At 41.2% G+C, this 26,391-nt stretch overlaps 3 protein-coding genes across 8 annotated transcripts; 2 read left to right on the top strand and 1 right to left on the bottom strand.

The window, feature by feature from the left end:
• Positions 1-2,155: 2,155 nt before the first annotated feature.
• Positions 2,156-12,974, bottom strand: PHOSPHO2 (phosphatase, orphan 2). Of its 6 annotated transcripts, none has more exons than XM_053947534.1 (6): positions 12,852-12,974; positions 12,524-12,709; positions 12,099-12,294; positions 7,592-7,722; positions 4,912-5,039; positions 2,156-4,038 (listed from the first exon to the last, which is right to left on the bottom strand). In XM_053947534.1, exon 6 carries the CDS (start codon positions 4,034-4,036, stop codon positions 3,311-3,313), a length of 726 nt encoding a protein of 241 aa, XP_053803509.1. In that variant the 5' UTR covers positions 4,037-4,038; positions 4,912-5,039; positions 7,592-7,722; positions 12,099-12,294; positions 12,524-12,709; positions 12,852-12,974; the 3' UTR covers positions 2,156-3,310. The 6 variants fall into 6 exon arrangements, with proteins under 6 accessions (XP_053803509.1, XP_053803508.1, XP_053803506.1 ...); XM_053947533.1 differs by having other exon boundaries at positions 12,099-12,320; XM_053947531.1 differs by lacking the exon at positions 12,524-12,709 and having other exon boundaries at positions 12,099-12,320.
• Positions 4,662-11,375, top strand: CFAP210 (cilia and flagella associated protein 210). The gene is made up of 9 exons (XM_053947529.1): positions 4,662-4,737; positions 5,874-6,082; positions 6,322-6,495; positions 6,590-6,786; positions 7,695-7,851; positions 8,837-8,976; positions 9,814-10,006; positions 10,323-10,487; positions 10,993-11,375. Exons 1-9 carry the CDS (start codon positions 4,689-4,691, stop codon positions 11,200-11,202), a joined length of 1,494 nt encoding a protein of 497 aa, XP_053803504.1. The 5' UTR covers positions 4,662-4,688; the 3' UTR covers positions 11,203-11,375.
• On the top strand, positions 12,372-21,173 carry LOC128790701 (cilia- and flagella- associated protein 210-like). The gene is made up of 7 exons (XM_053947691.1): positions 12,372-12,460; positions 12,582-13,304; positions 14,055-14,211; positions 15,209-15,348; positions 15,639-15,831; positions 16,398-16,562; positions 17,226-21,173. The coding sequence occupies exons 1-7, from the start codon at positions 12,372-12,374 to the stop codon at positions 17,325-17,327; spliced, it is 1,569 nt and encodes a 522-aa protein (XP_053803666.1). The 3' UTR covers positions 17,328-21,173.
• Positions 21,174-26,391: the final 5,218 nt, after the last annotated feature.

Genomic DNA, 26,391 nt, shown 5'->3' on the forward strand with positions numbered 1-26,391 from the left:
TTGTGCAGCCTTAAGTCTTTATACATCCCCATGCCAACAGCTTTGTTTTGGTTGCATTTTCCATTTCATCAGCTTCCTATGGACAAGCAGGAACTTCTTTGAAGTCTTGGCTATCACACTAGCACGCAATACTAAGGCTAAGTACTCACATAGTCGTGGTGTACAACAGCACACCTGCTACCACACAGGACATTTCCCATACATATATCACTTTCACTATGCATTTTTTTTTCATAACATTTTTACCTAAGTCATGCCCCTCCCGGAGAGCAAGTCAGGAGGTCAGTAACACTTAGTACTATCATGCATCTCCCTTCAAGGTGCTTTTCCCTTTATTTTGGTTGGGCTAGCAGCTTCAACCAGCTTCAGTCATTGGAGATACTCATCTCCCCTCCATTGTAACCAAACATGGAAAATTTTGGTAATTGTGGTGCTTCAGAAAAGTCCTCACTTTTATTAACTGGGGAAAAAAAAACCAAACAAGACCTGATTAATAGCTTAATGGCCTGCCTACTGGAATTGAAAAATTTCTTCTGTCTCCAACATGCACTTTGTCTGGCAAATATCAGCTCTACCCCCTACTTGAAGTGATTAGAACATAATTGCTAATATTTCAAGTACTCTACTTTGTGTCATCTACTCTCAACTCCTGCTTCAGCACTTTAATCAAAACCACAGAAAAACCCTTTTATGAGCATGAAGAACAATTTCTCACCCAATATCTTATTCTCACAGCAAATTACAAGGTCGGTTCCTTAAGGCTAAAAGAACGATAGTTAGTGTAAGTGGAAGAAAAAGCTGAGTAATCATTGATACACTATTTACTGTTTGTTTTTAAGCAAGCAATAACCAAGATCTGTGGACAAACTGAAAGCAACCTACTCCATAACTAAGTTCTAAAAACACAGAAGAGACCAGCACGGAATCTGGAACATTCAGCAGCACATCTAGAATTAAGGAAATACACAACTGTCCTGGTTTTGGCTGGGATAGAGTTAATTTCCTTCTAAGTGGCTGGTTCAGTGCTGTGTTTTGGATTTATTTTGGGAATCATGTTAAAAACACACTGTTGTTTTGGTTGTTGCTAAGTGGTGCTTACCCATAGTCAAGGACTTTTCAGTTTCCCATGCTCTGTCAGTGAGAAGCTGCACAAGGAGCTGGGGGAAGCATGGCCAGGACAGCTGTCCCGGACAGGCCGAAGGGACATTCCACAGCATGGGAGGGCACGCTCGGTACAGAAACTGGGGGAGTCGGCCGGGAGGGGCCGAGCACTGCTCGGGCATGGGCTGGGCATCCATCAGCGGGTGGTGAGCACTGTATTATTATACATCACTTGTTTCTCCTGCACTTCATTCCATTCTCTCTCCTTTTCATTACAATTATAGTAATTTAGTACTACTATATTTTATTTTGTTTCAATTATTAAGATGTTCTCATCTCAACTCATGGGGTTTAATTTTTCCCCCAATTCTCCTCCCCACTCAGTGGGGGATTCGAGTGCACAAGCTGCTCTACTTAGTTGCCAGCTGGGGTCAAATGATGGCAGCAACTTCAAACTCAAAGTAATATATGAAATTGTCCTATGCAACAGCCATTAGCTTTCTTCTGTATGACCTGTAAACCAGACAACTTAAACCTGCCACAGCCGGAGACCCACTAGTCCTTCGATGTCTTTATGCCTTTGAGAAAACAATAGGCGTAGATCCCAAATATGAACATCTCAGACACCTACCAAATATCCATCACTAAAGCCAGGCTCCTGAGAACTGAAGCATATTACTTTGGACATCTTAGGCAACAGACTGTTCAAAGCAACCTTCTACAATACAGTAAAATAGGTGAGGCAAGGAAAGAAGTGCACAAGGGAAATGTATGTAAACCAGCAGCCTTAGAACAGGCAAGGCCACTCAAAAATCTTCAATTAAGTAAAAAGAAGGTAGTGATATCATGAAATGTCAATAAGAAAATGAGAATAACCTTGCACAGAAAACAAAGGAAGACGGATACAGCAACTGCAGGCTGCTGAGCTACTCCTCAGACATCTGCAACTGAGGTACTGTGAAATCTGGCCTAATCTCTCAGTTATTAAGCACTTAAGCTAAATATGACCTCAGTTTAACAGCATCAGCATTTTGAACCTTTTCTGAGATATAAGAATAAAAACATTTGGCATGAAAACACATTATTTAACTTTAATGAGACTTTTAATACCTTTATATGCACAGTCCAACACTTGGGGCTCACCTCAGTGCCAGTGGTAAAGAGAAAGACTGCATGGTCACAAGCAACTCCTTAGACCTACTTAGAACAATCTGTTTAAAAGTTAAAATGGACATAGATGCTTCCTTCCAGACTGTAAAAGATTGTGCTGTAGATATAAATGAGAATGAGTAGGTAAAATCAGTGTATACATGTATATGTATGTACCATTCTGTGTGCCTGTGCACTGCAGCAGAAACCAAGGAGGAAAAAAGGCATCTGGCTGACTCAGAGATGTCAGCATGGAAGATCAAACCATTGTCAGCTCTGTACAGAGTGGCAGCAGCGCGCTGTCAGGGCAGTAGTCAGAATGGGAGACTTTTCTTTAAACAAAAAAGCAACATCCTTGCAGCTTTCCAGAAGAGAAAGGGTATGACCAGCCAAAGGCTGACACCTACACTTGTGTCTACTCTCTCCAGGCCTGATGAAACACAGACCAGCAGAATACATGACACAAATTAGTTGTGTTGCATTTGTCAGTGACAGCAACTTTTATTTTCTTTACAATACAAGATAATAACAAATATTAAGAAGTAATTTTGTTTGGTAAAATAATTAGTAGATTGAAAATATAAATGCATCTTCAGATTAAACAAGATTACAAGCAAATAATTTGCTATCAGATCAAAGAAGTATAAAAGCCAACAGCTCTAGAACCATACTCCTGGCACCTAATGTTTTCTAAGTAAAGAATTTCATTCTTTTGAACAGGAATCCTACTCATTCCCCTAAGTGTGTGGGATTGCAAGTATATATCAGTTATATAGTTGTAAAGGGTTGGAGGGGAGGGAGTAACCAAAAACTAATGACAAGTCCTGTCCCAACACTCCTTCTCCACTTATGTTGGAATCTGTACTGTGTTAGAAGGCCTTTTTTACTGCACTTTCCCATTATCACCAGGATTGAACATAAACAGTTTTATGTTGTAGTTAAAAACCCCATCATTTCAGATAATAGTCCAATTTTGCAATTTTGAGCTTTTATACACATGCAGTTTTTCTCTCCCAATAAGTTAAAATGTAACTGCATCTGTTTCCTTTTATCATTTGAATCATTCCTTTATAAGTAGTTTCAGGTAAGACATAATGTCAATTGCAGATGACCAAACCAGAACAGAACACTGTACAGGACTGAGACTTTGGGCCAGCTGAGAAATCCTTTTCTCCAAGGTATACCCCTGCCTGGGCATAGCAATATCATTCTTCTTCAAAAACATTACTGGACATAAGTCATTCCCACCATCACCTATATATACAATTTGTGTATAACTCACTCCTCGCTCCAACTGTTTATCTAGAAATTCTTTTAAAACTTTCCTTTTGCAAAGGTTTTTAGGGCACTTTGCACAATGGTGAGCATGGAAGTGCTGTACAGTAAGATAGCCAGTACTGCTAAATGCTGCGGGGTTTGTAAACACTTCATCAAACACTTTATGGAAGTCAGCAGCTTTCAAAATCCAGTCAATAAATACTGTATTAGAATCTGAAACAATTATACAATCAAACAACTCCTTGTTCTCGCCAATAAATCCCAGAAGATCTATCATTCCTGCAGTGAAAGGAATTGTTGTCATAGTTCTTTTCATCTCATCTTCTTTGACACCATTGTCTCCCAAGTAGACAAAGACTCTGCCCATGTATTCTGTCCAATGTCCTGGTTGGTAAGAGTTTCTTAATCCATTAGGAAGTTTTCTTTCAGGAGCACATTTCACAATCCAGGTGTCACTATTTTCATCTATGATTGTATGGTCAAAATCAAAAACCAACAGAAATTTCATAGCTGTGAGAAAACAGTTTCCAAAACAAACAAATAAGAAAATTATTTATATTAACAGAAGTACTATATTCTTACCCTGACCTTGTGCTGAGAAGAGAAAAATTCTGGAAGAAAATATTGGAACAAAACAAACTATTTATGGCCACTGCCATGATGGGAAGTTGTGCTGTAGCTAAAAATGCAATTTGTAAATGCCAAAGTTCAGTGTTCAACTTCTGTTTAAAATAGTAATTGTGACAGTATCTAACTCATGCTTACTAATACTTCCTAACACAGCACCAATCCTCCTGTATTCACACACCATCAGTTTGAGTAAATACTAATTTCTCCATCAGCACTTGCCAGTGCAACCAAACTGGGATTCTCCTGGCAAAACGCCTCAATAGGTATTTCGGAAGGAAACGTTCACCGTCTGTTCGAACAGATGGAGCCTGTGCCTTCAACGAGGCCGCACTAAATCAAAGCAGCCAACGAAACGAAATGCAGCCCTCTGCGGAGCTGGTCCCGCCGACGCCTCCCGGGGGCCAGCCCCGCTCCGGGCCCCGCCCGTGAGGGGAAGGGCCGGGGCCGGCGGGGCCCGGGGCCGCCCGTGCGCGCCGCCACGGGACCGCGCGCCGCCGGGTCGCCCGGCAACGGCCACGCGGCCCGGGAAGATGGCGGCGGCGGCAGCGGCGGGGCTGCGGCGGCGGCGGCGCGGCGCCCGTGAGTGCGGCTGCCCCGCGGCAGCGGGACCCGGCGGGAGGGCAGTGCCGAGCCCGCGGCCCTAGGGCTCCGGGAGGCTGTAGGGGTGCCCGGCCTGACTCTCCCCAAAGCTCCCCCAGCTGCCTACGGCAAGAGAGGCTGTTTTTCCCTTGGAACTGAGTGGAGAGAACTGACCTGAACGCAGCGCAGGTCCAGTAACCTCCAGGGTCAGCAGCCGGGGAAGAACAAGGGGCTTGCCAGATTCCTGCCTGCGTGGCGCAGCCGCATCAGTGCGCCTTTACTTCTGGTGAGGCTGCCTTCACCTAGGACAGAGGAGAGGGAGAGGATCAGGTCTGATCCCTCTCGGGAGACCGGTCAGCAACGGCATCTGGAAACCAGACTCTGACACCGGTGTCACTCTAATAGAAAGCCTCCTTACCTTTCAGACATGGCCTGTCAGTCTGCTGCAAATCACACAATTTCTACAGAATACCACTCTGTACAGAGTGCCACTCCCTTCAAAAATAGTGGTGACACTTGAAAGAGCATTTCACAAAACCTAGACATCAACTAGAAAAGCTGCATTTATGCCTGCATCATGTGTATGTAAGCCTAATGCAACAAAGAAATCCTAGTCTTGCTAATGAGTCAAAAACTGTTCTACAGCAGAACTAATTCAGTAAATATCATGAGTATGCGGGACATGGTAGTAAGGCACAGTCTGTGCCCAAACTGCTGCCTCATCCAGCCAGCAGAATGGCTTTACCAATATTCTCCTTTTCATTTAGGGAATGGTCTCTGCTCCCTGCTGTTCTAAGAAGCATGCCCAAGTACTGCCTGGGAAGTGTGTTACTACAAGCCAAACCCACACATACACACAAACAGGCAAGGGCACATACAAACAGACCAGTCAGTCAGTGCCCGTCCAAGTACATGCACTGTATAGGTAGACTACAGATCCATAGGTATACTACATAGGTATAGTACTACAGATACAGATACCCTGTCTTAGCTCTGGGGTTTGGGAATGGGGGACTAAATAATACTAAGAATAACCTAGTATTGTTACCATTCCAGCATTCAAATTCTGATACACGTTTGATTATTGGATTTTCTGGTATCAAGTAACCTTTGTATTTTATCTTCCCTCTGCACAGCACATCATTGGAAAGGAAAGGATGTTCTAGATGAGTATTTCCTTCCAAACGAAGCAGATCTTTGTCAGGTCATTATATTGCCAAAAGCAGAATGGGAAAGGATTCAGGGCAGCACTAGAGAAGCAGCACACATCGATGAGAAGAAAGAACAGGATGAAGTGCACTTGGAGTCCAAAGCTGCTGGCGAAGACCCGCGCAGTGCCACACTGGTATGTACATTTGTAAACAAGGGTAGCTGCTTTTGTATATACAAAAACACACATTGTAACATTTCTAGCTATACTCCCTTTGTTCAACATTTGCTTTTGAATAGTTATTTCAGCTAAATGCCATTTAAATACATTTAACATCTAACATAAACATTTATTTTTTTACTTAAAGCTGAAATGCAAAGTAAAAAAACCAATCCAAAATTTAAGTGTGATTTCTAATTTTGTCTGCACTATAGAGCCTGATACAACAGAAACTTCAAGCCAAAAAATTACGTGAAGAAAAGGAAGAGGAAGAAAGAAAGTTACTTGATTTGGAAGAAGCAAAGTTCCAAGCAGCAAAACGGAAGGAGGTTATTGATCGTGCAAAAACCTACCTATCTTATCAGGATGACAGAATGAGACAGTTCCATGTTTGTTGACAACTTATATTTTTTACATTGAAATTGTACTGAATGTCTCTAAAGACTTCTGAATATGAAAATGACTTTAAATGTTCTCTTGCAGAGTGCACTTTTACTTACTAAGGTCCTAAAAGAAAGAGATGCTCAAGTTGAATTTCTTAAGTCAAGATTAGCTGATAACAAAAAGAGGGACTATGAAGAAGAGCAACGTCAATTTAAAGAATACATTCTCAGCGAGCAAGAAAAAGCACATCAGCATTATATGAATCAGCAGGCACTATGCAAAGATCAGTTACAACAGTAAGTAATAATTAAAAGCAACCCTACTTCATTATTTATTTAAACTCTTCTCTAAATACATTCTATGAGATTTTTACAGAACTTGCTAATAATTTGTTTCACAAATACCATTCTTTTAAAAGAAGATCACAGAAGATCTTGCCCAAAAGGGAAAAGCTATATGTATTTTTAGTTGCTAACAGTCTGTATGCAAAATTGCCTCTGGGAAGCATCAGGAGGTCAAATCACTCTTCAAATGTTGTTAATGAAATTTAAGTGTACTTTACTGGAACAAGTTTTTGTTCCAGACAAGGAAAAGTTTAAGTTAGATTTTCCATTTACCCGTAATGAGATTCCAGACTGCACAACAAGAGAAGGCATTACTGTCACTTCTATTCCTTCTCTCAGGTCTTCTGTAAATCTCATGGAGGGGTCCCCAGTGTTATTTATAGGACTGGCCCTGATGGTCTGATAGAAGGAATCAAATTTCCCAAGGCAGAGGAAGGGTTCAAAGTCTGGTCTTACATATTCCAGGGGCAAAACATAGATCCTTGTAGAACTTAGTACAGAACATTACCAGTTTAGGCTGCTGCCTGCATGCCCAGAAGAAACACAGGTAAGGTGGGTCATATTGGGGAAACCTTGTTCTCCAAGAACACTGCAGATACAGGCCAGAGCATTACCAATGCAGTGGTGCTAATGAGTCATCCAGCTAAAACTTATCACCACAAGACTGCAAAGTGTGAGCATACCACATAGCTTATTTCTGACCAGGGTTACCATTATAAACAATCATGCTGTTATTCACCTCTGATATTCTACCTACCTTCAACTCAGATATCACATTCTTCAATGCAAGGTACCTATGGTTGTGCAGTTCATTACTTCGTGTATTTCCTAGACAATTTATTCACCTTTTTCTGATTCAGAATAAAGGAGCGTGAGCATCAGGCATATCTGGCCAAACAGGAAAAAAAAAGAGAAGAGGAAGAAATACAGAGATCAATCCAACTGTATCAACTAGAAATTCAGAGAAAAAAAGAAAAGGAACACGAGGAAAAAATTGAACGCCGGAAGCTCTATCATGTAAGTAGCAGGAAAGCAGACAATTCAAAATGCATATTTCACCTTGGCTGTGACGGTTGGACTTGGCCCACAAATAAACAGGATTGTGGGTAACAGGGTCTTTGCTGACAGATTTAGTAGCCTGGGATCAAATGCCTACCCTGCCGATTGCAGGCCATTTGTTTCCTCTGTGCTTTTGAGAAAGACCTCTTGGAGGCCCCTCCCTTCTGTTGTCTGAAGGGATGTTGGCATTTGATGCTTTGACTGGTCTATGGTTAAAGATTTGACTGTAGATATCAAGGAATATCTCCTTGACTTGAGAACTGGATTTAAGTTTCACCTTCCTGCTGTTTTAAGCCCATTTTTCTTTGTTAGAAAGAGGGAATAGTGAGAGACTGAATGTATCTTTTTAATTTGACCTGATATTTATGATTGGAGAGGTTTAGGAATTTAGTCAAGGCTTGCTGCCACCTCATTTCATCTTTAAAAGCATCCTACTAAGGTACAAACAAGAAGTGCCTCAGAGCAGTTCTGGCCAGCATGCAAAACACAGTTGTTTTTTTACATAAAAAACTGTGTTTTTCCACTGTGTTTTGGATGAAGCTCTTCGACAGGGTAGTTTTAGATGAGGTGGGGCCAGGAGCAGAATGATGTGTGTGGGTGGTGGTTGGACCATCTCCCTTGCCCACGTGTGTCAGGGGGAGCATGGGACAATGCTCTCTGCATCGCACAGCAATTTGTGTGATGCACTGAAGAAGCAGCTGTTTGATGCTCAATTCCTTTTCCCCACCCTCACATCTACTGTCTCCTCTTGATGCATGTTTGAATAGAGAGGCAGAAGTAAGTGGAAGTATCGCTTTCCTGTCTTCTCTCTCCTTTCCTGAGGATCCCTTTCTCTCTTCTGTTTTTGAAAGAAACTTGTGGAGGGGGCTGCCTGTAAGCTGCTACCCCGGGTCCAGATATTCTAAACATCATCTGTTACATCAGGACTGTTTTGCCCATACAGGAGTATGTAAATGACCAGAAAATAATCAAAGCAATAGAGGAACAAAACCGAATGGAAGAAGATGATCGGATCAAGGCTCATTTTAAAGCAAAGGAAATTATTGCCCAAATGAGAAGAAAGAAAGAAGCTGAAATGCGTAGGTAGGTACAATGCTAGGGTATAAATTGTAAATTATCTAAAAATGATACTGTAGTTGTTTTCATATCATTTAGACTAATGATATAACACAATCTACAGTCATTCTAAAACGTTATTCTAAATTCTACTGATAGGGAGAGCAGGGAATTCAGGAGAAAAAGGAAATTTTTTCACAAGTTCCTTACTAAGTGTGAGGGAGCAATCTCTCCACCTTTCGAAGTACAGAGGCTTATGAAAGTGCAAAGCTTTGCACCAGTGTATTTTGAAGAGAGATTTTCCATATGGCCTGCCAAATCTCCACCTCCTCAACAATTAAAGACAATTAAGGTCCTCGATGAAAATATTTTTGAGTATAACCTATATTTCTCTGAGCCAGCTCAAGAAAAATGATTTGACTTCTCAACAAGGCACATACATTAATTAAATACATTGTGTTCTTATAAAGGGGAGACATTTTATCGGTTTAACATTGCAGGTACTACATGATGATACCACTGGGTCAATCAAATAGTTTTCTTCCCTTCCTGCTTCTGGCCAATACTTCCAACATTCCCCTCCTGATGGCAAGATACTCACTGTAATCCTTACTGAGTGATCCAGCTCGTTATTGCTGCAGAAACTAGTGCTGCAAGAACACTGGGAACATTTATTTGCTAAATTATTTAATATAAAAATAAACCAAAGAGGAGGAACAGAAGGAGATAATGAGATGGGTGGGTGGGCCAGGCTGTGTGGTCAAGAGGAGAGAACTCTAGAAGCAGAATTGCTGAGTTTGGTAGCTTCAGGCAGACCCAGGTGTGTTGCCCTCATATGTTATGGAAGCTCATGTTCTTCTGCAGACAAGTACAGGAACAACAGGACAAAATCATTAGTCGATTAGCTGAACAAATGGGTGAGGCACTAAAGAAGGAAGATCATCGACTGGCTAGAGATGCGGCAAGAATAGAAACTGAACAAGAAAAAAAATGCAAAGAGAGAGAAGCAAAACAAAAGGCTGCCATTGAATCTATTGCTAAACACAGAGCCACTGCGGTAAGAAACTTGGGCTACTTCTGCTTACTCCAGCTGAGGAGCCTGGCCCAGACCACTGCTGGTAACTCTGGTGCCATGCATCAGCAGGCTTCAGCAAGTCTGCTGACCCCTTTCCTGGAGTCCCCTCTCCCTTTCCCCCTTCTGTGTTGGGTGCACCTCTGCCAGGGCTGCTGAAAACCCTGGGCTTGGACACTGGCCAGCCACAGTGACCGTGCTTATTGGAGCGCTGATTCAGGGCTGCTTCTGCAAAGAGATACAACTTCCAGCTTAGCAGGCCAGCTCCTTGGTTAACTTTTGTGTGCTTTGTAAACTACAGATGAAGTTGAAAGAAGAGAAGGAGAGACAGGAGAAAGAAGAGGCTGAAAAAGAACGGGATGTGTTAATGGAAAAAGCCCGCATCCACCTGGAAATGGAAAACAACAAAAAATATGGATGGCATGAGGCAAACAGAGAAGTACAGAAAATTCAGCTCCAGCAAATGGTAAATAGAAAGCTTTACCCTGTCAATCCCTTCAGAAAGAAGCTTGCTCCTAAACCAATACACTAGTTCCTGCTGAGAGAAAGAGAGGAAGTTTGCTGTTTTGATTTTATTGTTTCTTGGGATGTTTTTAATAATGTGTGCTTGGCATATGCTGGTGTTGGAGACCAGCATTCTCAGAGTATTGGTGCAAATCAAGGCTGGTTGGCAAGGAGCGATCACATCCTGTCCTGTGCTATTATGACCTTTATTCAACCATGAACTGCTGTCCTCTTGTATCTTCTGGGCAGGTCACCAAAGAGCAGCAGCTAATGCTGATGTTCACTCAGCTATTTAATGTACCCTTTCTGGGGAGATAAGGCAGGGGTCAGAAGTGGAGAGGGATGAGTGCCATGTGTCAGCTAAGGATGCCATAGACCTTCTGTAAGCTTTTACGCTCTCTCAGCTTTACAGGATGGTGATGTTGAGAACAAAATACTAAGCTTTGTTATTCCCTTTTCTTCATCAGGCTGAAAAGCAGGCAAGAAAAGAGCAGGAAAAGCAAGCAGAATTGGACTACAATGCTCAGAGAGAGGCTATTGCACTTTCTAAAGAGCAAGAGTTTCAGAAATATGCAAAGGAAATAATTGAAGCAGAATCCAAGAAGACACATCATCTTTATCCTCTTCTCAAAGCATGTGAAGAGGGAAGAGGACTTGGACATGGGCCATTTTTCTGAGAGAAGAAGAAATAAATACTACTTTCCAAACATATAATTCTATGTTGGGACCCAGTTACCTTGCTGTAGCTGTAATGCTGCTCAAAAAACAAAAACATAAAATAATGTTTAAATTGTCCACCAAGGAAAGGCAGAGGCATTTTCAAGTTAAATAAATATGCTTTTCAACCATACAGGCAGAGTTCAACTGTAAAATATTTATATCAAATATATACCATGAATCTGGACTTCCATTTAAAAAAATAAAAGATTGCCATATAACTGGTTATATTCAAACATCCCCAGCTTGAATTTCATGAATGTTAGTTTATTAAACTTGAGACAGGAATTCATATTATATAATTGACTGTCACTGTAACCCATTCCATCCAAAAGCTCACTATTTCTGCTATATTTTTAATATTCATCGTTCTAAAGATTCACTGTCCCACGTTTTTCAGGTCTATGATTTGAATTCTCAGAGCTAAAAGTCACATTTTTTCCTAGCCTACTTCCAGTTAATTATTCCCCATAATAGAAAAGACCAAATGAAAACAATTACAGGGGAGAAAAAAAAGAGAACATGTGAAAGTTAGAACTTAGGGTGGTGCAGTTTTAGTACCATTTTGCAACTATGTTTGAAAAACAAATGTCATGCTATAAATCAGTTTTATTAAATGAAAATATTAATGTAATTTGATCCCAGCCCTTAAAAGGTCACCAAAGAGGCAAACAGGTTCCAATACAGCTTTAAGTAAGGCCTACAAAATCAGCACACCAACAAGAGACAACATAGTTGGGCTGTTCTTTCAAAAAGACTAACAGCAGTTCAGTTCTGTAAATAGATGTAATCTATTAAATAGGTAAATAGATGTAATCTAAAATTGTATCTCAAATTCCTCAGCAGATTTACTCACCAACACCCAGTACACAGACATGTCTCCCTCCTTAAGCTTAGGTTTCTTTCATTTCCTTGCCTTGGAAGTTAGACTGTAATGACTTCCTCCACCAGTACCCTGGGCTTTAAACAGGGTATCCTCTATCCTGGTGTCCACTGGAAGCAAAGTCCAAGAAACTCTGCTTTGCTTTGCTGCACCCCACAGCTGTCAGTCTCTGCTGGCCAGACCAGAAAACAAGTCCTTAAAAAAAAAAAAAAAAAAAAGGACGCTTGCCAATATTTTAGTTTTTGAATGTGGGTCTTTGTTGTGTCCTCAAGTTCCTCGGCCCAGCTGCCGAAAGCAGCCAGGCCTTGGAAAAAGCATAGGACTTCGAGGAAGATGTGAGGCTACCCCGGAGGCAAGGCACCTCTAGGAAGCTGAGGGCCAAGCAGAACTGGCTTTACCTCCCCTACACTGTACAAACGCTGGGTGTAAGGTGGGTGCTGTCCTTCCCGGGTGCAGCAGTCACCTCCTCGAGGAGTCTCTTCCAGGCAAGGCAAGGGATGAATTCGTGGAATGGGAAGGAGGCCCGACCTCCTCATCCAGCTCCCAGAGCCACCAAGGGCTCTGGGCCCCGGCAACAGGCAGGCCTGGCGGGGCGAAGGTTCTTGTGAGGCGCGGCAGCGCACGGAGCCAGGCCGAGCGCCACGGCCACGGCCCCGGCGAACCGGCGGGAGCGGATCGCGGCCGGAGAAGAAGGACGGAGGCGGAGGGGCCATTTCAGCGTCTTACCGGGTACGGACGCTCCACAGGGAAACGAAATGTTCAGGAATCTGCCTCCGGCGATGGGGGACGGCTTGCTTCCTTCCCTCCCTCCGCGTGTGACGGAGCGGACGCTGCCCGCCGGCAGCTCCCCGGGGCGGGGCTGGGCGGGGCGCGGTGCCGCTCCATCTCTCGCGACGCAGCGCTCGCCGCCCGCTCGGGTGCCATTCCCCGCCTCGGCGCTGCAGCGCTCCCGCGGCCGCCGCCTTTGAGCGGGGCGGGAGAAGGAGCCCCGATTTCCCGGGAAGCAGAGCCGTCGGTGAGGATCTCTGCTTCTTCTTCGGCAGACGTCCCGTCTCCAGAGAGGCGGCAAAGCAGGCCGACGATGGACCGCGATGGGCCGGACGCCGCTCGGCAGGAGGCAGAGGTGGAGCGTGGCCGCTACCTGAGCCGCCGGGCCGTGGCCCAGGGGCAGCTTGCGCAGTGAGTCCGGCGGCGGGGCCCCGGGAGAGAGGCCCGAGGGTTTGGGTTAAAAACCTTACCGTGGCAAGCCCGGCCCGGGCGGGTCCCGACTGCACGGCCCGCCGAAAGGGGCGGCTCTTGGGCGCTAACCCGCGTTCCTTGCCCGGGGCTCCATGACTCACTGCTTTTGAACGAGGGGTTCAGATCATCCCTCACCTCGTGGTCAGATGGACCTTTTCCCCCACCCTCCATAATTCTATTCTCCAGCTTCAGAAACGTCTCTTGCTGTCAGGGGTTGTGTCTCTCCTAACACATCCAACAAGACTGGCTCAGTTCCGGGTTGTCTCACTATTGCTGCTTCTCCCTACCTAGAAGCCTTCACACTTCCAGCTAGCATGGGCATCATGGCCATGTCTTGCACAGTGCTGTGGCACTGCTTAGAAGACTGCTTGCTGGAAAAGGCAGAGGTTGTACAGGGAGCGGGATAACAATGAAACAGGCAAATCAAATTCAATCTAACATTTGAGTCCATACACTGTTCATGTTCACTTTTACTGGTATAGACTTCCCTAGCACCTTCAGACTGGAACTGAGCTTTGACCAAAGAATTTGGAGCTAGCTTATAGAAACTTTTTCTGGTTTTGATCTCTGATATTTTACTTCAAAGTATCAGGGCTTTTTACTGGTAAAGTACCCATAAATGTGCATAACCTGTATCTGTTCATTATTGCTTCATGCTGCCCCTCATTTATTAACTTCCCTTTTATTCAGAATAAAGGAGCACAAGGACCAAGCAGATCTGGCTAAGCTGGAAAAGAGAAGAGAAGGGGAACAAATACAGAGATCAAGCCAATTGTACCAACTGGAAGTTCAGAGAGATAAAGAAAAGGAACAGGAGAAAAAAGTTGAATTCCAGAGGCAGCATCATGTAAGTAGCAGGAAAGCAGACAGTTCAAAATACATATTTCACCTTGGCTGTGATGGTTGGACTTGGCCCACGAATAAACAGGATTGTGGGTAACAGGGTCTTTGCTGACAGCTTTAGTAGCCTGGAATCAAATGCCTACCCTGCCAATTGCAGGCCATTTGTTTCCTCTGCACTTTTGAGAAAGACCTCTTGGAAGTTTTAATGTGGCACCTGAACTTTGACTGGTCTACAATGGAAAAGTCTGCTAGAGTCAGCAAGGAGATTGTCCTTGACTTGAGAACTGGATTTAGGTTCCATGTACTTGCTCTAAGTCCATTTTTCTTTGTTAGGGAGGGGGAATAGCCTGAACATGACAATATCTTAAAAGCTTGTGATGACCTACTTACCACACGTACTGTTTCCCTGCCAATACCTGCATGAGCCGGGAAACTGAAGTAGAGGTACTGTGATGATTGATTACCATGTGAGGGAGTAAAAGGAGAGAATTCCCACTAAAACCATACTTGCTTTTTTTCCTTCCATACTCCTCACCCCAAGTACATAAATTTTCCTCCATTTCCCCCAACCTTGTATGTGCAATGAAAGCTATACATACTGCCAAGCTATACAAGTGCCATTTCTGAGTCATTACAAAATGCTTTATGCTTTTTGATGCTTCTACAGACATACTGTTTGAGCCCTTCAGAGTCTGTATCATATGAATGATACACAGGATGGGAACAGTACAGTTGGAACCACTGGGAAGGTAGAGGAGAGAATATAAAGATACTATAAGCCTGGAGCTGCAACCACATAATAATTTTACTTTTGTTGTGATAATAGTAGATAATAAAATTTTTCTTTTATCTCTGGGTTTCTGTTTTCTGTAGTTTCTCCACTGATATAAAGAACTCCCTATTACAGGCTAGGCCTGAAGTATTTTCTAGAATTTGTTTTTAGTTCATGTTTCCAAAATCTAGTTCTACATGAAAATAAACGTAGTTTTCTATTTAAACAGGAATACATAGCTGAACAGAAAATATTTAAAGCTGAAGACAAACAAAAAGAAGACAAAGATGATGATCGGATTAAGGCTTATATTAAAGGAAAAGAAATGATGGCTGATCTGACAAGAGAAAAAAATGCAGAGACTAACAGGTGGGTCCAGGGATAACTTGCAGTGTTAAGATTCAGACTTGTAGTTCCATTTTGTGGCAAATACTAGTTTCAATTTTTATATCAGCAAGATCAGAACTTTGATGCAAGCAAGTCTTCTGTAATTAAAACTTGAAGTAGAAAGTGCAGAAAAAATGCCTACCAGTTCCAGTAGTATTGGTGCTGTTGGGGTGGAGGTAGGATTGCTAGTGTTATTAGAAGCAAAAGGTACCAATTGCCTCTGGTGATCTGAGCAGATCTGGGATGTTACAGTAGCTCATGTTCTCCTGCAGGATGATAGAGAAGCATAAGGACAAAGCTTTTGAACAATTAACTGCACAGATGAATGAGAAATTTAAGATTGAAGATGATCGTCTTGCTAGAGGAGCTGCAGAGGTAGAAGTTGAGTACCAAATGCAAAACAAAGAGAAAGAAATTAAAAAAAAGGCTGCTCTTGAATCTATTGAAGAAAACAGAGTCACCGTGGTAAGAAATGGGGGCTGTCCTTGTTCCTCTTTCTGTCATATACTTCTATGTAGGAATAGGGTTTGGAAATGCAGTCGTTTCTAGCACAGTCATCTGGAGTGAGACACACATGCAGGTTCTCACCTGTTGCTTTTCGTTTATCATCTAGAGTTTTAGAACTAAATCCTTAAGAAAGGTGCAAGCAGTATATGTTGCACCTCTTCAAAAAAATTAGACTGGGAAGGATCTGTAATTGTTTGTAACTTGTGCAAACTGTGCACTGCTTACTCCAGCTGAGGAGCCTGGCCCAGACCACAGCTGGTGACTCTGGTGCCATGCATCAGCAGGCTTCAGCAAGTCTGCTGACCCCTTTCCTGCCCCTTTCCTGGAGTCCCCTCTCCCTTTCCCCCTTCTGTGTTGGGTGCACCTCTGCCAGGGCTGCTGAAAACCCTGGGCTTGGACACTGGCCAGCCACAGTGACCGTGCTTATTGGAGCGCTGATTCAGGGCTGCTTCTGCAAAGAGATACAACTTCCAGCTTAGCAGGCCAGCTCCTTGGTTAACTTTTGTGTGCTTTGTAAACTACAGATGAAGTTGAAAGAGGAAAAGGAGAGACAGGAGAAAGAAGAGGATGAGAAGGATCGTCATCAGTGGATGACAGAAAACAACATCTACCTGGAAATGGAAAAAGCCAAGAAACAAAGACAGCGTGATGCAAACATGGAAGTACAGAAATTTCAGCTCCAGCAAATGGTAAATAGAAGAACTATATACTGTCAGCCCCTACAGAAATAAGCACACCTCTAAACCCATAGTACTAGACCTCTTGGGCAGAAGAGGAGAGAGAGAGAGGTTGCTGTGGGTGTGATGTACATATTTTGTTTGGTTTTTACCTGGGTGCACTGCAGCTGCTGATGTTGGAGAGGTGACTGTACCTACAGGCCACAGGAGGTTTGTTTGTGGAGTGAGAAGGTTACTGCTGAAAACTTGACAATGCATGATACACCAGAGGATTGTGGGCCTCCTCTTAGAGCGGTAGAAGAGAAGCCTCTTCCAGGCGGACTTGGCCATGTGAGTGTGGGAGGATTTCCGTGAGGGCTGGTAATAAGAGATCAACAATGACAGATCACATCCTGTCCTGTGCCATTATGACCTTTTTTCAACCATGAACTGCTGTCCTCTTGTATCTTCTGGGCAGGTCACCAAAGAGCAGCAGCTAATGCTGATGTTCACTCAGCTATTTAATGTACCCTTTCTGGGGAGATAAGGCAGGGGACAGAAGTGGAGAGGGATGAGTGCCATGTGTCAGCTAAGGATGCCATAGACCTTCTGTAAGCTTTTACGCTCTCTCAGCTTTACAGGATGGTGATGTTGAGAACAAAATACTAAGCTTTGTTATTCCCTTTTCTTCATCAGGCTGAAAAGCAGGCAAGAAAAGAGCAGGAAAAACAAGCAGACTTGGCCTGCAATGCTCAGAGAGAGGCTGCTTTTCATCAGGATCAAGCATTTCGGAGATAAAAGACAGTGAGTAACTGAATCAGTGCCATTACTGGATGTAACTACTATTCTCTACAAACATTCAAGGAAGGAACAAGATGTGGGCTTCCTAATTAGGACAACTGCAAGAATGGTGGAGTGGATAATCTGCAGTATTAAAAACAGTAAAAATTGGGGGGTGGGTGGGTAAAGATGGTTGATGCAATGCCTTCCTGCCTTGTACTTGAGGCCCCAGCTTGCTCAGGACCAAGAAAACACTTGGCATTTTGCCATGACTTTTAGAGCCTGCTTTGGCCCTCAAAGCTCTGCCGGAGGTCAGGGCCAAGAACTCTCCTCAGGGCCAGCACAGACTGTTATTGTCTTGGTCATTCCTGCTGTGGTCTGCGCTGCTGCATTCTTTTTGGATAGAAGAACATGGCTGGGTGGAGCTGACTGACTCTATACCCATGTCAATTAGCATGGCCCATTATTCTGTAACATGAACCAAAGCACAGTAAGTAGAAACAATGAAGACTTCTTTCAAAACCTCACTTCTCACCTAATGTAAGAGACTGACATTGCTGCACTATCAACTAAAAGTCACACAGAGTTCTCTCCAATTATCTTGGAGTAGTTAATTTTAAAAATTACATATTACAAAAAGAGACATGGCAATTAACTTGTGAAATTGCCCCTCAGTACTTTTTTCGTTCATTCACTAACGAAAAGTTTATTTCCCTTCTCTCTGAGCCAGTGCTCATTTTATTACATCCAGCTTTTTTTCAGCAAGCAGAAAGAATGGAAACTTTCAGAAAAGCCTTTTGATGGCAGAAGCTGGAGCCTTAAGAAGTATTGACTACAGCAGGAGTGGTGCTGAAACCTGCAGAGCTCGATAATGCTCCAAATGCATCCCTAAGTGCAAATTTGCATATGCTCACTACTATGAAATTGGTGAGTTAAATGGGTTTCTAGTCTACTTCCACAGCAGCAAGAAACAAGATGGATTGCAGCCTCATTTCCTACTCAGCTTCCAGAAATGTCCTTTTCTGCAGATTACTTATGTCTGCGTTTGAAGTCTACAGCCTGCTTCCATCACACTTCTACTCCTTTTACTTTGAACATCTACAGAAAACCCAGTACCAGAAAACAACTCTTTATTTCAGTACATCTAGAATAAAGTGGAAATTCCGTATAATTTTAAAGCATGTTGGCTAAATATAGATTTAGTTACCCAAATTCAGCATGAAAAAAATCCAGCAGCAGTCATGATCTCAATTTATTCTGTTGACTCTGAGATGCACATGCTTTGTATGTTTGTTTTAAATAACTAATTCTAGTTAGTAATTTTCTGTAAAACTGCTGTAAAGCATAGTATAATGACACTAGATCAGAATGGCTAGAGGTGGTGGAATGTTGCTGGTAAAAGGGTCCTGTGTAAGGCAGGAGGCTGGTCCAGCTGCCATTTACAGATAGGGAGCTTAAAATACAGAGAGATGAACTGCAGCTGATAAGAAAGGAAATTGTTGACCTGGAAGAATCTACTCATTGAGAGGTACCTCTCATTTAATGCCTAGGGTCACTCTTGTTTGAGTTAATAGCTGGAGTCATCATTCCCAAAGTTATTTAGATGTGCACATGGTGCTTAGGGACATGGATTAGCTAGCATTGGACTTCAGTACTGGGTTAACAGCTGAACTTGATCTTAAAGATCTCCTCCAATCTAAATTATTCTATAAAGTTTTAATTAATAGCTAGCAAATCAGAAAATGCTTTGAGAAATAATTTGACTAGTAAACTTTAATTATTGGTTTTGCTCAAAAAAGCATCCTCTCAGATATTGTTCTGCTTCAGGACATTGCAGCAGGTGAGAATCATAATAGGTATTAGCCTTATTAGAAGACCAAGACTTTAGAAATGCAAGGCAACCCTCAGAGGGACTGAAATGGAGACCTTAAATCCAACTGCATTTTTTCCACACTTGTGATCCAATTCTGGAAATACAACAGCAATTTTAGTTTGAACATGTGGGCCTTCAGTGTGTAACATGGTACTCTCCCAACAGTATGTCAACTCACACCTGTGTGGTGGTACACATGTAAGAGAGTACTGTTCTCAGGGATCTAACACAACTCCTACCTAGGAAATGGAAGAGAACAGCTCTCTAAAATGCCTTATATCCTAAGGGAATTTGAATTAAATAACTGTGCAGCTCTTTACTGTTAGGTAGTGTACCAGGTTGGAGTTACTAGATCTGTGCAAGTTCTTTTAGCATGAGTCTTTGCTACTAATTAGCTCTGAAGAAGTTTGAAGAGGATACATACCTGGAAACAAATGGCCCATGAACAGAAGACCTGGCACCATGGGACTGTTAAGGATGAACATTTTGACATCCCAATACAGACTTGCTCTATACTTCTGAAAAAGAAAAAAATTTTTTTCAAAGCTTCCTTGTCATGTTAGGTCAACTCTGTTTCAACAGCTAAATTCTTTCAAATGTCTGTTATTAACTTAGGCCTTCTTGTTATCTCTTGAATGGAAGAGTGCTGTATCTAGTCTGTAATCTTCCTCCTTGTTCTGGCAGTGCATCCTTGTTTCTGATACTGATCTTCCTTCCTGTTCTGGCAGTGTATTTTTGAGAGACAGAACATTTACTACCTCTAAATAGCATGCAAAAATCCCCATAATCAGTGAAGGCTAAAATGGTAGAGGGAAGTGAGATTAGAAAAGACCATATGAGATGTTTTCTTTGGAATTATCTTAATTTCTTTCTGTTTAGAATAAATTGTGGTATAGGCTTTGTTAAGCTTGTAATGTGTGGAGTCATTGCATTCATACTACTGCACTCCCACCACTGGAACGTAAATTTCTTTTTGTTTTGGTATATCGTGGCTTTGCTATTACTAGATATTGAAGTGAATATGTGAATGATTCAAATCTGGCCTCTAATCTGGTAAACCAGTCTCTAGCAAGCAGTCTTAAAGCAGAGCTGTTTGTAGCTTGCTGACACTATTTTGTATAAAACAGCATGGCACTTTGTTCTTCTGTGGATTGCCTCAGCTCCAATACATTATCCAGAGGAATTAATAATTCTGTTGGGTACTGAAGGGCTTGAACATCAGAAGTGCAGGTCCAGGAAAATTCAACACTGCATCTCTGTTAACATAGTAATTGCACACCCCACCCCCCTGCCCCCAGTGAGTAGTATCTGGTCTGACTCCTTTTCTGTGTAAAAGGAAAATCGGTAAAGATTAGAAAGAAAAAGTAGCATGTACTGAAAATAAATGTGTGTTACTGAGCAGACCAAGAAAAATCCAACAACTGGCACAGTTGACAAGAGCAAAGTTTGGGACTATCTTTGGTAAAGCTTTTAAGTATTTCTGCATTAGTTTCAGCTACACTCTATCAGTGCATATACAATTAATAGAAGCTAATAATTATACACTTAAACGGTTTCTTTTTTTCCCTTGGAAATGCCTTTTACCATTAGAGAAGCATCTATAAAGGAGTAAGAAGCTAGCCACTCTCTCCTTCAAAGTTCTGTGTGGCTGCAACACCAATGAGTGCCTAACAGCAGAAGCTAACTGTGGAGCAAGTTACAAGACATGCTATTTGCTAGAACCCGCCTATAACTCAAGCTCAATAAACAAGTGCCATAGCTTGCAACTGTACTGTAACTAATTTTATTATGGAACAAAGCAGTAGATTCTTTTCAGAAAGTCAAGAGGTAACAACCAAAGGTAAACTATCAGTTCATCTGTACTGTACTCCTTGAATATTGCTGGGCCTCCAGGCTTAACTCAAACCTTCTGTTTTGACTTGAAAAAAAAAAATCTTACTGAGCAAATAAAATTGGGTACATCTGTCTCAATAAAATCCATGTTGACCATACCTTTTATTTGTAACAGTTTTCTACTTACTTTTATTTTGGAGAATGCAATGGAAGGTAGAAATGGAATCTTGAGAAGTTGTGGCATTGGCTGAGTCTTTTAATCCTTCATGGGAGATGTCTGCAGCGAGACTATCTAGCACTCCAGCTACCCTGACTACAGGAAACTACAGAAAAAACACTTTCCTGTTGTCTCCTAAGTACTCTGCTGCCAACCAACCAGGCTGTGATACTGCTGTAGGTGACTTTTTGATTGAAAGATGTTTTTTCACTCGGTTCTAAACTGACTCTTAAGTTGTGTTCATTCCATTTACGTTCATATTGAACAGATAGTTCTTCTGTAACTAGTGAAAACTATTCTGCTTCACATTCAGACACACACAAACACTAGTATTTTTTCAAGTAAAAGACCATAGTTGGCAACAAGCAGAGTTACAGACACAAGGCCAGCTTCATTGCATAGCTGCATTTTTATATAATATAGACTGTCATTTGCCATTTGGTCAGAGAAATTCTTAATTGCACCTACTATTTGACACTATCATCTAATGTAATATGGAATAAAAATCTAACTTCACACCTTCAGTAAAAATTCATCGATCTTGGCTTAACTTAGGAGGTAATAACCTGAGATCAAATCACTCTACCTGTACCCTAAGTATCAGCACATCAGAAGGCTGGAGGTTGGCCAAGCACATTTACCCTGAGATGAGCTCACTTGCTCAGCGCATGGTGCTAATAATGCTGAGCTCATGGGTTTGATCCTGTATGGCTCACTCACCTAAGAGCTGACCTGATGATTCTTGTAGGACCCTTCCAACTTGGAATATTCTGTGAATTTACACGCACAGGTTGCACAATATGACTTAGAAACTATTATTTCTCTAAATGCAGAAGATGCTAATACTGCAAGAAGCACATGTGGCAGATGTGGAATACACTAACAAATAAGCAAAAAAAGCATTTATTTCTGAGAAGTACTTTAGTACATAACTTGTATATTTCAAATCAAGAAGTCATGCTCCCAGCTTACAACTAAATAATCTTCCCTGTTACGAACTATAAATTACAAAATACTCTGCTAAATGCTACATGCACAATACTGCTGGTATAATTAACAATTATTTTAACTGAAGTTCAGTTATCAGCTAGTTCCTATTATCATTGTTCAGAATTTATTATGCCTAAATTCTTTCCAATCCTTTCAACTACTCTTTCCAACAGCAGCTATGGCTAAAGCCACATAGAGACTGCCTTTTATAATAGGGATATGTAGCCCTAACTTCCTGCCAAAAATCGCAAGTCTCCTTAAGTGCTTTACATATTGCAAAATTCAAATTCAAAATCAGGGTCCTGCATTAATTCAGCTTATTTAGTCCTTTTAATGTCTTAGAACTTCCATAAGTACAAATATAAATTTAAAACCAATCATATGCATATTTAGCAGTTCAAGATTTCTCCTATGAACTTAGGCATGTTAACTGCCCTATTAGTTTTATTTGAACAATGACTGTATGATTAAGGAAAGATACTAATTTATAAATATTTTCACAAAATTTACCTTTATGTAGTTTTACTATCTATACTCATCACTTTTTAAAATATTTTATTACTGCTATTCCTTTTGTGAAATTTCATACTAGAACTAGAAAACTTATTTTCATATTATACTTAAAAACAAACAAACAGGTGAACATTACTTTTGGCCTTTACATGACAAAGTTTTGTTGAAACAGTGTTCCTAATTACATGAATTGTTCAAGGGTGAGAAGTATGAGTTAAACTAGAAGTACATAAGCAGCAAAATGGAAAGCTAATGTTTTCTGCTAGGCAGCTGCAGAACTGTAGTAAATTCAAATTTTGCAAAATGCAGTTCACAGACTTTTTGATATGCATTTTCTTTAATAATTTAAATACTGCATTATGAAAATTACTATTTTCAGCAAAGAGAATGTACATAACAGTTCTTTACATTTCCATTACATCGACTCTAGAAGTGTGGCCAACCATGCACCGCCCCCTGCAAAAAAATAAACCTTCAAAACACCAAAACAAAATTAACAACCCCCCAAAAAGAACACTTTCATGGCTGCTGCTTTTATAGAAGTATAGTATGTATATCTTTAGGTTTTCTATTTTAAGGAAAGTCCTAAAAGCAGGAATATACATTTTTGCTTATCAGAAAAAGTGAGTCTACCATGCCCCCAGAGGTGTTTCCAAAAATACTTTATTTGCTTCAATAAATCAACAGTTCCAGAAAAGGCAGCTAAAGGACTGCTTCTTTTGTTTACATTAACCTAAAATCCATTTGCCAGGCTGACACTATTACAAATCAGACATTATTGGGGATCACTGCAAATTCTTCAATGCATCTGACAAACACTGCAAGAAAAGCCTGTAGTCTGGGATTTCAAGTACAAAATGCAAAGTTTCAGGCTAAAATTCTAACAACCAAATAGAACAAAGCATTAAAATGTAACCATTGCCTTTTTTCTTTCTTGAAAACAACCAACTGAAACAACAACTGAAACACTGTGGTTGTATTAAAGAATTAGCAGACAGCAACACATTTTTTACAGGCAATAGTGTCTACATAACTGCACGTTCTATCTATCCACCCTCAGCAAGAATTTCTGAGTTGATGGCAGTACCCAGAGAATCCAGCATAAAGTAAGTCTCTTTCTAATAAAGTTTGGAAAGCCACTGTCAATTATAAATTTAGCATTCCAGGTATCTATATGTTATATGGTATTAGTAAAATCTCAGCATCTATTGTGGATACAACAGAGAAAGCATGTCTAACCTTTGGAAGTTATTTCAATCCTGTATGGACACTTAAACATACACTTACAAATTTAGTCCAGTAATCCTTGCCCTCACTTTATACTGTGTATTGGAGTTCATTAATTCCTTGGAATAAAGTCAGTTCTGGGGTACCAGCAGAAAAAGCTGCACTCTACTTTTTTCCCTGCATTCTCAATGAAAGATCAAAAGTGTTGTTTTTACTGCTGCTGGGATACTTAAATTCTTCCAAACCAGTCCTCTGAGCCAAAAGCCAATGAATGACCTGACACAGATGTCAAAGATGGCACTGAGCTATACTGTGACTACAGCACAAGGTGGTTACTGTGAGGCCAGGAAAAGCAAAGCTGTCACTGAGGGACTAAACAGACTCAGGACTGCAAAAGCAACAGTCAGTGCCTCCTGACAAGGCAGCAAGAACTGACTAGTGCTTGGGGACATCTTTCTGTCCCTGGGATTGGGCTTTAGTCCCACCAAGTTCTTGATCAACATTCTCAATTTCCAGTTTGATAAAGAAAAGCACACATCTAGCAAACTTTCCATTGTGTAAGACTGCGGTTATGTTTCTGTTTCAACAAAGTGCTCAGCACCAAAGCAATTTACCACCAAATACAACACAGGCAACTGTATCCCACCACCTGCAATTTAGTGTAGCCAGCTTTTAAACAAAACCCAAGTACGTTAAAAAAAAGAAAATGGGCTTTGTGCCACCAACTCAGATGAATTTTTAATGTGCTATGAAAGAATTAAAGTCCATTTATTTTGTGCAAATTTTCTTTAACAAAGTCCATACAAAAGGGTATGCAAGTGCATATTTTAAAATAAGTAGCTACAACTGCAATTGGATTTAATACCCATTTTGAGATTTTAAACGAAACACAATAAAAAAATATCCTATTGATTGCTGTATTGCTGACTGCCTGTATTTTCCTCCCTTCAGCAGAGTCAGTATAGTTGTGGATTGTTTTGTTTACATGCTTATACAACTTCAGTGATACTGGCAAAAATATTCTCAGTAGTGCAAATAAACTTCTTCAGCAATAGCTTGCTCATGTGTCAGCTCTATTTAAAATAATGAAACTACATTGCAAACAGTTTTTAAATGAGACTCTGAAGCACATGGCATGCATAGCACAGTATAAATGCATGGTTAAGCTGCCACACAAATTTTCTGAAGCCTAACTTTCTACCTTTACTCTTACTACAGTCCCCCAAAGTAGGACTACAACTTCTCCAAAGTCCTACCAAGTTCAGAAATCCACTATAAAGGTCTTTGGTTCACTCCTCTGAGTTCTCTTAAGTAACTGCTGTGTCATCCACCCACATGTGGACTAGGAACATTTTTAAACCTGTGTAAAATGACCACTGAAATGCAAAATTCATAGGAGGTGTTTCTAAAACACAGAAAAAAGTAAAAAAAGCACTTGACAAACAAAGCAGCTCCACTAACTATTCTGCTAAAAAGTCACTCTACACACTTCCAGTTTTCTTCCTTTAAAAACATTGCTTATGTTGCTCTAGGTTTTCTTTTGTTTTCAAGACACAACAATTTTTCTTTAGAATAACAACTGTCTGGATCACAAGGTCAAGCAAGCTTTGGCATTTCTCATAATCTGCTGTAAACAAATGCTGATCACAATGTGAAAATGTTAACAAACTCATTACCAGGACAGTAAAAGCAAGTTGTTTCATCTAGTGAAAGATTTGGCAAAAATTTCAACAATTACAATATTGTTTTGCTTTGAGACAGGTTAAGATTAATTCTTGTCGCTTCCCTTTATGACTTTCTAAGTCGTAAGATTTGCCAGTCTTAGATGTGAATAGTTTCATGGACTGAAAGGAGCACTGGGGTTTGTACCAAATCTATCCTTTCAGACCACTGCACTGAGTCACCACATACCAGCTGCTCTTTGGGGATTGCACATATGGGGGCACTGCTGCAGCAGCACAAACCAAACTCCTTCTCTTCCACGTGAAGGCGTGGTGGTGAAATACAAACTGGGGTGGGACCTAGAGGCAGGAGAGGAAAGCAGAAAAGGGAGGGAATTGGTTTCAGGGACATAGTAGAGAATGAGAAGGAATTCACAGTTACATTCTTTAGAATGAGAGGAAACAAGGAAGAAAGCAAATTTCAGTTTAAAAAAAAATTAAGAACATGTTTTAAAACCTTACTTGAAATTCTGTTTCAACCACTCCAAAAACCAGTACTGGAGAACTGAAAGAGTTTTCTCATGGACTTGTTAAGAAACAAAAGTTGAAAGGATTTCCTAGTTCCTTATCTGACACCACTGTAAATTCTGGTAATCTGTTTCATCGCTGTGCATCCACTAATTAAGCAACTGAGGCAGGGTAGTCTGAAGCATTCATTTCTGCAGTAGACAACATGAAAGCATGGAATGGAGAAATTACAGGGGAAAA

The sequence above is a fragment of the Vidua chalybeata genome, chromosome 7 (assembly GCF_026979565.1).
Source record: "Vidua chalybeata isolate OUT-0048 chromosome 7, bVidCha1 merged haplotype, whole genome shotgun sequence".
Taxonomy (NCBI): Eukaryota; Metazoa; Chordata; class Aves; order Passeriformes; family Viduidae; genus Vidua; species Vidua chalybeata.